Source organism: Anomaloglossus baeobatrachus, chromosome 6, assembly GCF_048569485.1.
Source record: "Anomaloglossus baeobatrachus isolate aAnoBae1 chromosome 6, aAnoBae1.hap1, whole genome shotgun sequence".
NCBI lineage: Eukaryota > Metazoa > Chordata > Amphibia > Anura > Aromobatidae > Anomaloglossus > Anomaloglossus baeobatrachus.
In genome coordinates, this window is record NC_134358.1 from 166,525,979 (window position 1) to 166,539,291 (window position 13,313).

Consider the following 13,313-nt stretch of genomic DNA (forward strand, 5'->3'; position numbering starts at 1 on the left):
ATAATTATTCAACTCACAAGACCGAGCAGCCCGTCAGAGCGCGGTCTAGAGAGAACAGACTTGTGCCCAGAAGATCACACGGTGCTGAGGGAAGTCTCGGATCACTCACACTTCGCTGGAGCAGGAGAGAAGGCTGGACAGCGGCAAAAGAGAAAAGGAACACAGGAGCTGCATCGCTATGCGAGTAGGTCTAATCCCATTACATGGGCAGGATCTATGTATCTTGTAAGCACACATCCCCTGGCAACTGGCGTGTGCATCTGTGCTACATCTGCATGTGCACCAGTCAAGAACCCAACTCTGCCACATGTACGTGTTGGTGACCGGGTTGTTGACTAGTGCACATACAGATGTAGCAGATTTGAGATGATTACTGATGGACACACACAGTTCAGGGTGGGCAGTAGATTTCACAGCACCTGATAAATATCTATATACTAGCTGTAGTACCCGGCGTTGTCCGGGATAGTGTCTGTGTCTCTGTGTGTCTGCCTCTTTCCCCGTCTGCCTCTGTCTCTTTGATTGTGTCTCTCTCGCTCTGTCTGTCTGTCTCTGTCTCTTTCCCTGTCTGCCTCTTACACTATCTGTGCCTATGTCTGTCTCATACTGTCTCGCTCTATCCGTCTCTCCACCGATATCATATTACATCACACATAAGCTGTCTTGTACTATTAATGTCTTTCGTTCCTATAGCAACCAATCACAGCTGCTAATAACCTTTAGCTCACAGCTCCATAGACTTTAATGTAAGCCACAGTTAGCAAGCCATTGCTGGGCACCACAGTTGTTCAATGGATTTAGACATTTTGTTTAATCTGCACAGGACCTATATACAGTGTGCCCACCCATATCCTGTCCACCGCCATTAACATGAGAACGGCAGCAGCTATAGGCATAGAAGTGGTGTCTAGGTATAGTAAAGTAGCCATGCGCTACGCAATGAAACCACCTATAGCGCCACCTGGTGGAAAACAACGGAGTTAGCAATTTTATCTTGAAAACGGAACGAGATAGAGAATAAAAGTGAATTACAAAATTGTAGGGCATCATCAATTCAATACGAATCGACACCTTGCATACAGAAATTCTATGATTAGAACATGTAAAACTCACAAGGCTGCGGACGTGAAGCGATACCTCATGGAGACCTTCCTACAAGTCATTGGGTATGGTGGCTGCGTGGAGTGGCCTCCACGCTCACCTGATCTGACCCCAATGGACTTCTTTCTGTGAGGTCACATCAAACAGAAGGTGTATGCGACCCCTCCTCCAACAATGCAGGACCTACGACGATGCATCACAGATGCTTGTGCAAACGTATCACCTACCATATTGCACAACGTGCAGCAAGATACAGTATGCTGTCCAGAGTCCAGATGTGCATTGCAGCTGACGGTGGCCACTTTGAGCATCAAAGTTAAATGAGCGCCATAAGCGTGACCAGCATTCAATGTTTTGGGAGAGGAGGGGGGGGGGATTATGGGTTTCATATCATAGCATTTGTGTATGGAAGGTGTCGATTAGTATTGAATTGATTATGCCCTACAATTTTTTAATTCACTATTTTTCTCTATCTCGTTCCGTTTTCAAGATAAAAATGCTATCTCCGTTTTCCACCAGGTGGCACTATAGGTGGTTTCATTGCATAGCGCATGGCTACTTTACTATACCTAGACACCACTTCTATGCCTATAGCTGCCGCCGTTCTCAAGTTAAAGACGGTGGACAGGATATGGGTGGACACACTGTATATAGGTCCTGTGCAGATTAAACAAAATGTCTAAATCCATTGAACAACTGTGGTGCCCAACAATGGCTTGCTAACTGTGGCTTATCGAGCCCAGCACAAACCCTTCATTATCTTATTAGGTTTCTGACTACTTGGATATTCCTATAGTATAATAATATATAGCCAGGTCTATGAATACTTACTTTCATTGTTTTCCTTCAATAAGGATTCATTATCTTCATCATCCTCCTCATCTTCTCCAGTTTTTATTTCCTCTGAAGGGGGCTAAGAACAGTATGGATTATTAGTATTAGAATCTGTCAGCTGTTGACATGTATAAGTGTACAATCAATACCTGTGAGTTAGGAAATTAAAAGACAGGATCTAGTAGGAGAGTTTCAGTCCATTTGTGCTACTTTTTTTAGCTAAAATTTATGACCCCGTCCTGTCGCCATTGTTCAACAGTGGATCAAAGGGTGGGTAGTGCTCAGAAGGAAGGAATGGGGTGGACAACAAAGCCCAAACCCAGAAAAAGCCTTAGGCGTTCTGGCTTGACAACTAACTACAGCGTTTTGACAACTGTAAAACTGCGTTTGACAAAAAAAAAAAAAAAACGCATCTAAAACGCATGCATTTTGGATGCGTTTTAAACTGTGCGTTTTGAGATTGGGAAGTCAATGGGTGGAAAATGCAACCAAAACGCAAAGAAGAAGTGACATGCTGATTTTCTTTGACAAATATTTGTCAAAATCGTTGCCTAACAAAACTCTGCCTAAAAAAAAAAAAAAAAAAAAAAAGCAACGTGCGCATGGAATTTCTGATTTCTCATAGACTTTGCTGGGGAAGCAAAACACATGCATTTTGTCATTGACACCGCGCAGTTTAAAACGCAGCCAAAAAGCAAGTAAAAAGAAGGGAATTTTGTTACTTACCGTAAATTCCTTTTCTTCTAGCTCTTATTGGGAGACCCAGACGATTGACGATTGGGGTATAGCTACTGCCCTCCGGAGGCCACACAAAGCACTACACTAAAAAGTGCAAGGCCCCTCCCCTTCTGGCTATACCCCCCCGTGACATCACGGGTTCTCCAGTTTTAGTGCCAAAGCAAGAAGGGGGAAAGCCAATAACTGGTTTAAACAAATTAACTCCGATTAACATCGGAGAACTGAAAAACCGTTCAACATGAACAACATGTGTACCCGCAAACAACAAAAAAATCCCGAAGGACAACAGGGCGGGTGCTGGGTCTCCCAATAAGAGCTAGAAGAAAAGGAATTTACGGTAAGTAACAAAATTCCCTTCTTCTTCAGCGCTCTATTGGGAGACCCAGACGATTGGGACGTCCAAAAGCTGTCCCTGGGTGGGTAAAGAAATACCTCATGTTAGAGCTGCAAGACAGCCCTCCCCTATGGGGAAGCCACTGCCGCCTGCAGGGCTCTTCTACCTAGGCTGGCGTCCGCCGAAGCATAGGTATGCACCTGATAATGTTTGGTGAAAAAATGTGCAGGCTCGACCAGGTAGCTGCCTGGCACACCTGTTGAGCCGTAGCCTGGTGTCGTAATGCCCAGGACGCACCTACGGCTCTGGTAGAATGGGCCTTCAGCCCTGAAGGAACCGGAAGCCCCGCAGAACGGTAGTCTTCAAGAATTGGTTCTTTGATCCATCGAGCCATGGTGGCTTTAGAAACCTGCAACCCCTTGCGCGTACCAGCGACAAGGACAAAAAATGCATCAGAGCGGCGCATGGGCGCCGTGCGGGAAATGTAGATTCTGAGTGCTCTCCCCAGAACTAACAACTGTAAATCCTTTTCATACCGGAGAACCGGATGAGAACAAAAGGAAGGTAAGGATATATCCTGATTAAGAAGAAACGCGGATACAACCTTAGGGAGAAACTCCTGAATAGGGCGCAGCACCACCTTGTCCTGGTGGAATACTAGGAAGGGAGCCTTGAATGACAGAGCCGCCAGCTCAGACACTCGCCGAAGCGACGTGATCGCAACCAGAAAGGCCACTTTCTGTGACAGGCGCGAAAGGGAAACTTCCCTCAGAGGCTCGAAAGGCGGCTTCTGGAGAGCAACTAGTACCCTGTTCAGATCCCATGGATCTAACGGCCGCTTGTACGGGGGCACAATATGACAAACCCCCTGTAGTAACGTGCGCACCTTAGGAAGACGTGCTAGACGCTTCTGAAAAAGAACACGGATAGTGCCGAGACTTGCCCTTAAAGGGAGCCGAACGACCAACCTCTTTCCCAACCAGATTGCAGGAGGGAAGGCAAAGTAGGCAATGCCGATGGCCAGGGAGACACTCCCTGAGCAGAACACTAAGATAAGAATATCTTCCACGAGTTGTGGTAGATCTTGGCAGACCGCGGCTGGCTAGCCCGTCTCATGGTGGCAATGACATCGTGCTCACGGTCGACCGACGGTGAGGTGCCACAGATCTCGGTACCACGACCTCCCCGGCCAGTTTGGGGCGACGAGGATGGTGTGGCAGCAATCGGTAGCTGGAACTGTGACCAATCCTGAGCCAAGGCGCCTGTCGCCAGAGCTCTTTGATCGTAAGACCGCGTCATGAAAATCGGGACCTTGTTGTTGCCGAGAAGCCATGACGTCGACGTCCGTCTTCATCCTGCGGCTACAGATTTCTTGAAAACAAACGGGTGCAGAGCCCATTCCCCTGCGTCCACGCCCTGGCGACTGAGGAAGTCTGCTTCCTAGTGTTGTACGCCCGGGATATGAACAGCTGATATGGTGTATGCTCTGTCTTCTACCCATAGCAGAATCCGCCGGACCTCTTGGGAGGCTTGTCGACTGCGTAGTCCGCCTTGGTGGTTGGTGTATGCCACCGCTGTGGATAGTCCGACTGAATTCGGATCTATTTGCATTCCAGCCACTGCAGGAAGGCTTGCAGTGCAAGATACACTGCCCAGAGCTCCAGACCACTGAGTTGAAGAGTGGACTCCTCTGAAGACGGTCTTTGACCGTCTGGAAAAGTGACACGTTCCTGTGTAGGGACATCGACTTCCCTCCCATAAGCGAAGAATGTGCTATTGAGGCGGACGCAGATGAAACTGCGTGAAAAAAGCTCGCCTCTGGATGAGGCGCCTCCTTGAAGGAGAGACTGCCCCCTCGTCTGTAGTGAACGCTGTTTGTCCAGCGGAAGCTTCACTATCGCTGAGAGAGTGTGAAAACTCTCCAGGAGATGCCAGCGATTGGGTTCAACCTTGAAAAGTTGAAGACCCACCCGAAACTCTGGGAAGGGTCCAGCGCCATGTTCAGGTTGTGTTGGCATGCTTCTAAAGGAGAGTGCCTTGACCAGTAGATTGCCCAAGTAAAGGATCACAGAGTGACCGTGAGAGCGCGGGACTGCTCCCTCTGCTGCCACGAACTTGGTGAACACCCGTGGGGCTGTCGCCAGCCAAAGGGTATGGCTACGAAACGAAATATTCTCGTCTTTAATAACGAATCGTAGCCAACGCCGGTGCCTCGGAGCAATCGGCACGTGTAGATAAGCATCCTGATGTCTATTGATGTTAGGAAAACTCCTTGAGACAGAGAGGCAATGACGGAGCGGAGTTATGCCATCCGGAACCGCCTGGTTTTCACGTGCTTGTTAAGCAGTATAAATGCCAGAACGGGACGGAAGGAGCCGTCCTATTTTGGCACCACGACCAGGTCGGAGCAAAATGCGTATCTGGTTCCTGAAGAGGAACAGGGATTACCGCTCTTTCCGCCTGCAGAAGAGCCTCGGCTCGGTCGGTGCGGTAGTTTGAAAACAAACTGACTCTCACTCACAGGCCCTTGACCTGCGGTAGGTAAATGCCGCTAAAGCGGGGGAGTCTGCCCCCCCGCGGTTGCGGAGTGAGAGGGCTGAAAATTATGAGGAAAAACACTTTGGTAGCGGGTCCTCCGGCTGCCTTCCCCGGGCGTGATTGAGCCCGCTAGGAATCTATGCCCTTCTGGGCTTTTTGAGTCGTCTTGGATAGTTGAATGATTTCATTCAACCCTTACCAACAGACTATCACTAGATAAAGGCAACCTGGTTAAGCACTTCGTTGGAAGCAGCCTCTGTTCCAATCTCTCAACTACTAGCCTCTGCGTAAAAACACGGAGTTGGCGGGTGCCACTGACGTCCGGCTCGTAGAGTCTCGGACAGCAATAACAGCATGATTCGCCATGCCGACATTGCGAGTTAAAGACGCTGCTGGGACCGAGAGTACCTGTGACAGCGACCCCCTGCGCAATACTAGCTGAAATAGCTTGGAGTGCCTTCACGGCTGCGACTGCCGGAGCAACCGACTTGCCGATAGCTTCATAGACAGATTGCAACCAGAGGCCAATCTGCCTGTCAATGGCATTTTGAAGTGAAGTCCTATCCACCACTACAACTATAGATCTAGCTGCAAGCATGGAGATTGGGGGATCCACATTTGGATACTGGGTCTAGCGCTTGACCACGTCAGGGGGGAGCGACACGTGTCTCATTAATACGGTCGGAGAAACGCTTATCGTGATAAGCGTGTCGTTTCTGGACTGCTTCTCTGGAGTCAGAGTGCTAAACAAGTACTCAATATACGCTTGAGATACTGAAATAGAGATTTCTCTTGCTGTGAAGCTGACCCCTCCACTGGAGGAGTTGAGGGAGAAATACCCAACCTTTCGTTGATGGACGCAATAAGATTATTCACTATAGCGTCACCATCCGGTGTATCCGGATTGAGAGCGGTCTCAGGATCAGAGTCCTGAACAGCTACGTCTGCCTCATCGTACAGAGAGTACTCCAGCTGGGACCTTGACCAGTGATGGAGTCGAGGGCTAATCCCAGCGAGCCCGCTTAGGCCATCTGGGACTGTCGACCGTGTCGGATGCCTGCTCTCTGGGATGCCTGGAATCACTCTGGCGCCTTGAGATGCTCCAAATCAGGGCGGCCAGGGTCATTGCAACCATATTGCCCACGGTCTGCTTGGGGTGCAAAGTCTGTAAGATGTCAGTCATAGTCACAGACAATATATCAGCGGAAAAACTGCAACTTCGTCCCTGTCTCTGGACAGAGATCACAGGTGGTTCTTTTGGCCACATATAGCAGAGACCCCGGTTGAGCAATTGCACGCACTGGGGGTCCTGGAACCGTATGACATGCAGTACAAGCAGCATAGAAAGCCCGTGCATTGGCAACTTGTCTTTTTCTGCTGTTGTTGTCTAGCTATCTAAGAGCCTAGCCGAGGATAGCGACCGTACAGTGAATAGTCATACAAGCATGAAGTACAAATAAACACTTCAGTACATGTAGTACACGCAGCATTGAAAACTTGTGGCTTGGCACATTTGCTCTTCTGCTGCTGTTGTCTATTTATCTAGGAGCATGAGACAAGGATAGCGACATACAGTGAATGTATAGCATACAAGCCTGACAGTAAACACTGCAGCCCCTGCAATCCAAGCAGCATTGAAAGCTTGCGCGTTAGCACCCTAGCCTTTCTGCTGCTGTTGTCTATTTATCCAGGAACATTAGCCAAGGATAGCGACATACAGTGAATGTATAGCATACAAGCATGACAGTAAACACTGCAGCCCATGCAAGTCAAGCAGCATTGAAAACTTGTGCCGTAGCACCATTGCTCTACTGCTGCTTTTGTCTGTTTATCTGGGCGCATTAGCCAAGAATAGCGACATACAGTGAATGTATAGCATAACAATAAACCGTGCAGCACATGCAAGCGAAGCAGCATTGAAAGCTTGTGCCTTAGCACAAATTGCTCTACTGCTGCTGTTGCCCAATCTGACAGTAAACACTGCAGCACATGCAAACGAAGAAGCATTGAAAGCTTGTGCCTCAGCAGCATTGCTTATTTGCTGCTGTTGCCCAGAATAGCGACAGTACAGTACAGTGCATAGCATATCAGCACACAGCCCAAAAGCCCACTTCAGCATTAGTGGTGTCAGTACTGCTTACCGCCCGCACAAGAGCGGGTGTGAGGTCGCCCAAAAACCTGTGACTGGTTCCGTTCTCCCAGAGTGGAAACCATAATGGCTGCCGGCTTCTCTTCCCCGTCCTGTGCAGAGGGGCGGGCCGTGGGCGAGCCCCAGCCAAGAGCGGGAACCCGGCGTCTCACTGTGTTCAGTGAGAGGGGGCTGGAGAATGCAAAGCAGACTCCAGCTCCCTGCGCTGAGCTTCTGTACAGCGTCCCGCCCCTCCTCTGACTGGCAGGGCTGGGGTGGGAACGAAACGAAAGCTAGGCCGCAAAGCCGGGGACTCGAGTAATAAGCGCGGCCGTCCTATGTGCACGGCCGACGCCGAAGTCCCCCGGCGCACCACAAGTCCCAGCCGCGCCACAATGTAAAAAACAATCAGCAGCGGCCGGCGCGGCCGTTTTCAATACATAAATTCACTCAGCAAAGCTGCAGTGAATAATAGCACCAGCGCTCCGCGCTGTTGTCCCCGGCGCACTAACACTCCCAGCAATGCTGGTGTGTGTGTGCGCGCTTGCCCGGGGACACAGAGTACCTTGATGTAGCAGGGCCCTGTCCCTGACGATACTCAGCTCCATATCCAGCAGGTTCTTTTGGGTCTGTGGATGGAGCTCGGTCTCTGTGCCTGGAGACCGGTAAGATCCCACTTCACCCAGAGCCCCTCATGGGGATGGGGAAGGAAAACAGCATGTGGGCTCCGGCCTCTGTACTAGCAATAAGTACCTCAACCTTACAACACCATCCACGGGTGAGAAGGGAGCATGCTGGGGGCCCTATATGGGCCCTCTTTTCTTCCATCCGACATAGTCAGCAGCTACTGCTGACTAAAATCTGTGGAGCTATGCATGGAATGTCTGACCTCCTTCGCACACAAAGCTAAAACTGGAGAACCCGTGATGTCACGGGGGGGTATAGCCAGAAGGGGAGGGGCCTTGCACTTTTTAGTGTAGTGCTTTGTGTGGCCTCCGGAGGGCAGTAGCTATACCCCAATCGTCAATCGTCTGGGTCTCCCAATAGAGCGCTGAAGAAAATAGAATTTTGTTTACTTACCGTAAATTCTTTTTCTTATAGTTCCGACATGGGAGACCCAAACCATGGGTGTATGGCTTCTGCCTCCGGAGGACACACAAAGTACTACACTAAAAGTGTAGCTCCTCCCTCCGGGCTATATACACCCCCTGGATGACAATCTACCCAGTTCAGTGCAAAAGCTGAAGGAGGACATCCACCCATAAGTAGAGATAGAGTAAAACTCGGAATAACCGTAACTCTGACTACTAACAACAGCCGGTGAAACACACGGAACAAAAAAACTGCCAACAGGCAACAGGGAGGGTGCTGGGTCTCCCATGTCGGAACTATAAGAAAAAGAATTTACGGTAAGTAAACAAAATTCTCTTTTTCTTTATCGTTCCTTATGGGAGACCCAAACCATGGGACGTTCCAAAGCAGTCCATGGGTGGAAATAAACCAACTGAGAAGTAGGCAAAACCTAACTTCACAAATGGGCGACAGCCGCCTGAAGAATGCGTCTGCCCAAGCTCGCATCTGCCGAAGCATGAGCATGCACTTGGTAGTGCTTCGAAAAAGTGTGCAGACTGGACCACGTGGCAGCCTGACAAACCTGCTGAGCCGTAGCCTGGTGCCTGAAAGCCCAGGAGGCACCGACAGCTCTGGTCGAATGCGCCTTAATCCCTGGCGGGGGAGGCACCTGAGAACACTGGCAGGCATCGGTGATAGCCGACCTGATACAACGAGCTAGGGTCGGTTTAGAAGCAGCGAGACCCTTGCGCTGACCAGTGGTTAGCACAAAAAGTGAGGTGCACCGCCTAAAAACGGCGGTGCGTGACACATAGATTCGGAGCGCTCGCACCAAATCCAAGGTATGCAACGCCTTTTCAAAGCGATGCACAGGGGCCGGACAAAGAGAAGGCAACGAAATGTCCTGGTTAAGGTGGAAAGGAGACACCACCTTAGGGAGAAAGTCCGGAGACGGACGAAGAACCACCTTGTCTTGGTGAAACACCAAAAAGGGGGATTCCGAAGAGAGCGCAGCCAAATCAGAAACTCTCCTGAGAGACGTTATGGCTACTAGAAAAACAACCTTCTGTGAAAGTCGAAACAAGGGAACCTCCCTGAGAGGCTCAAAGGGGGGTTTCTGTAAGGCCGTGAGGACCAGATTAAGGTCCCAGGGATCCAAGGGCCGCCGGTAAGGAGGAATGATGTGAGATGCGCCCTGCATGAAAGTGCGCACCTGAGCCAGTCGGGCGATACGCCGCTGGAACAATACCGACAGAGCCGACACCTGTCCCTTGAGGGAATTGAGGGACAGCCCTAGCTGTAGACCGGACTGTAGAAAAGACAGGATGGTCGGCAAGGAGAACGGCCAAGGAGCATGGCCGGAAGAACAACACCAGGACAGGAAAATCCTCCAAGTCCTGTGGTAAATTTTGGCCGAGGAAGACTTCCGAGCCTGAGTAATGGTGGAGATGACCTCAGAGGGAATGCCTGAAGCCGTTAGGATCCAGGACTCAAGAGCCACGCCGTCAATCTGAGAGCCGCAGAATTCTGGCGGAAGAACGGACCTTGAGAGAGAAGGTCTGGGCGGTCCGGGAGATGCCACGGCACCTCTACGGACAGACGGAGCAGGTCTGGGTACCAAGCTCGCCTGGGCCAGTCCGGAGCAATGAGAATGACTCGACGGCCCTCCATTCTGATCTTGCGCAGAACCCTGGGCAAGAGCACTAGAGGGGGAAACACATAGGCCAGACGGAACTGAGACCAATCTTGAACCAGTGCGTCTGCTGCGAAGGCTTGAGGATCGTGGGAGCGAGCCACGTAAACCGGAACCTTGTTGTTGTGCCGGGATGCCATTAGGTCCACTTCCGGAGTGCCCCACTTGCGGCAGATTGATCTGAACACTGACGGGTGCAGGGCCCACTCGCCGCTGTCCACGGTTTGACGGCTGAGGTAGTCGGCCTCCCAGTTTTCCACGCCTGAGATGTGGACTGCAGACATGGTGGACTTGGAGTCCTCCGTCCACTGGAGGATTCGTTGAACCTCCAACAATCGCCAGACGGCTGTGAGTCCCGCCCTGGTGATTGATGTAGGCAACCGCTGTCGCGTTGTCCGACTGAACTCGAATGTGCTTGCCCGCCAACAGGTGGTGAAAAGCTAGGAGAGCTAGAAACACAGCTCTGATCTCCAGCACATTGATCGAGAGGGCTGATTCGGACGGAGTCCAAGTGCCCTGTGCTCGGTGATGGAGAAATACTGCTCCCCAACCGGAGAGGCTGGCATCCGTGGTGAGGATCACCCAGGACGGCGTCAGGAAAGAGCGTCCCTGAGACAGAGAGAGGGGCCGAAGCCACCACTGAAGGGAGCTCCTGGTCTGTGACGACAGAGCCACCTGCCTGTGCAAGGAAGAGATCCGCTTGTCCCAACAGCGGAGAATGTCCAGCTGCAGGGGACGCAGATGGAACTGAGCAAAGGGGACCGCTTCCATGGACGCCACCATCTGACCCAGCACCTGCATGAGGTGTCTGATGGAATGACGGCGGTGCCTCAGCAGAGAGCGCACCGCCAGACGAAGGGACTGCTGTTTGACTAACGGCAACTTGACAAGTGCCGGCAGAGTCTCGAATTGCATCCCTAGGTACAAAAGCACCTGGGTCGGGGTCAGAGTGGACTTGGGCAGGTTGACAAGCCACCCGAACTGAACTAGCGTGGCGAGAGTGAGAGAGACACTCCGCTGGCAGTCTGCACTGGATGAGGCCTTGACTAGAAGGTCGTCCAGGTAAGGAATCACTGCCAACCCCTGGAGGTGCAGGACCGCAACCACTGCTGCCATGACCTTGGTGAATACTCGAGGGGCCGTGGCTAAGCCGAAGGGGAGAGCCACGAATTGGAAATGTTCCTCTCCGATCGCAAAGCGTAGCCAACGCTGGTGTGAAACCGCAATAGGCACATGCAGATAGGCATCTCTGATGTCGATGGATGCGAGAAAATCTCCTTGGGTCATTGAGGCAATGACCGATCTCAGAGATTCCATGCGAAAATGCCGCACCTGAACATGCTTGTTGAGAAGCTTGAGATCCAGGATGGGTCGGAAGGAACCGTCCTTTTTGGGGACTAGAAAGAGGTTTGAGTAGAAACCGCTGAACCGTTCCCGGGCAGGAACCGGAACAATTACACCGTTGGCCTGCAGGGATGCCACATCCTGAGAAAAGGCGGCGGCTTTGGAGCAGGGGGGGGTGGACAGAAAAAATCTGTTTGGCGGGCTGGAAGCAAATTCTATCCTGTAGCCGTGGGAGATGATATCCCGCACCCACTGATCGGAGACGTGTTGCAACCACACGTCGCCAAAGTGGGAGAGCCTGCCACCGACCAAGGACGTTGCTGGCGCGGCCGGATAGTCACGAGGAGGCCACCTTAGTGGCAGCGGCTCCTCCGGTCTTTTGAGGACGCGGCTTCGCGCGCCAGTTGGATTTACGATCCTTGGCTGCGGTAGTGGACGAGGCCGAGGGCTTAGAGGATGACCAGTTAGAGGAACGAAAGGAACGAAACCTCGATTGGTTCCTGCCCTGGATAGGTTTCTTGGCTTTAGCTTGTGGCAAGGAAGTACTCTTCCCGCCAGTAGCTACCTTAATTATGTCATCCAGCTGTTCCCCAAACAGCCGGGACCCAGTAAAAGGGAGACTCGCAAGATACTTCTTAGAGGAAGCGTCTGCTTTCCACTCTCGAAGCCACAAGATCCTTCTGATCGCGAGGGAGTTAGCGGAGGCCACCGCCGTGCGGTGAGAAGCCTCCAGGATGGCAGACATGGCGTAGGATGCAAAAGCCGAAGCTTGAGAAGTTAAGGCATCCGTCTCAGGAATAGAGTCCCTGGAGAGGGAATGAATCTCCGCCAGAGAGGCAGAGATTGCCTTAAGAGCCCACACTGCCGCAAAAGACGGAGAGAACGAGGCTCCTGCCGCCTCATATACAGACTTGGCCAGAAGGTCAACCTGGCGGTCAGTGGGATCCTTAAGAGAAGTGCCATCAGCCACAGCTACGACTGTGCGGGCTGAGATCCTGGACACCGGAGGGTCTACCTTTGGGGACTGGGCCCAGTCCTTAACCACCTCCGGTGGAAAAGGAAAACGGTCATCTGAACTACGCTTCGGAAAACGTTTGTCAGGACAGGCTCTGGGCTTGTTAACAGTGGTGTGAAAGCTGGAGTGGTTAAAAAACATACTCCTAGGTTTCTTAGGAGAGGTAAACTGGTGTACCTCTATCAGAGAGGGTTGTTCCTCTGACTCTTGTGGGTTGAGGTTCAGTACGGAGTTAATGGACGCAATCAAGTCACTAACATCCGCATCACCCTCAGACAAGTCAATGGGGTACATAGAGGCAGCATCTGAGCCCACAGTAAACGAATCCTCCTCGCCCTGCACCTCGGCTTGTGAATCAGAGCCGTGGGACGAGGAAGGAGAAGGTTCCCTGCGTCTCCGTTTAGGGGGACGGGGTCCTAGGACATGCTCTGAGGGCTCTGCAGAGCTCGGAGCCGCAGAGACACCCTGAGAGGGGGGCTGATGCATAGACAGCAGTGTCCGGGACAGCTGCCCCATG

At 51.6% G+C, this 13,313-nt stretch overlaps 1 protein-coding gene across 2 annotated transcripts in view; it reads right to left on the reverse strand.

The window, feature by feature from the left end:
- Positions 1–13,313, reverse strand: part of THOC1 (THO complex subunit 1) — an 83,859-nt gene that overhangs the window by 12,545 nt on the left and 58,001 nt on the right. For both annotated transcript variants that reach the window (XM_075314475.1, XM_075314476.1), the window contains exon 20: positions 1,933–2,014. In XM_075314475.1, coding sequence (XP_075170590.1) covers positions 1,933–2,014 — 82 coding nt within the window. The remainder of the gene's footprint in view (positions 1–1,932; positions 2,015–13,313) is intronic.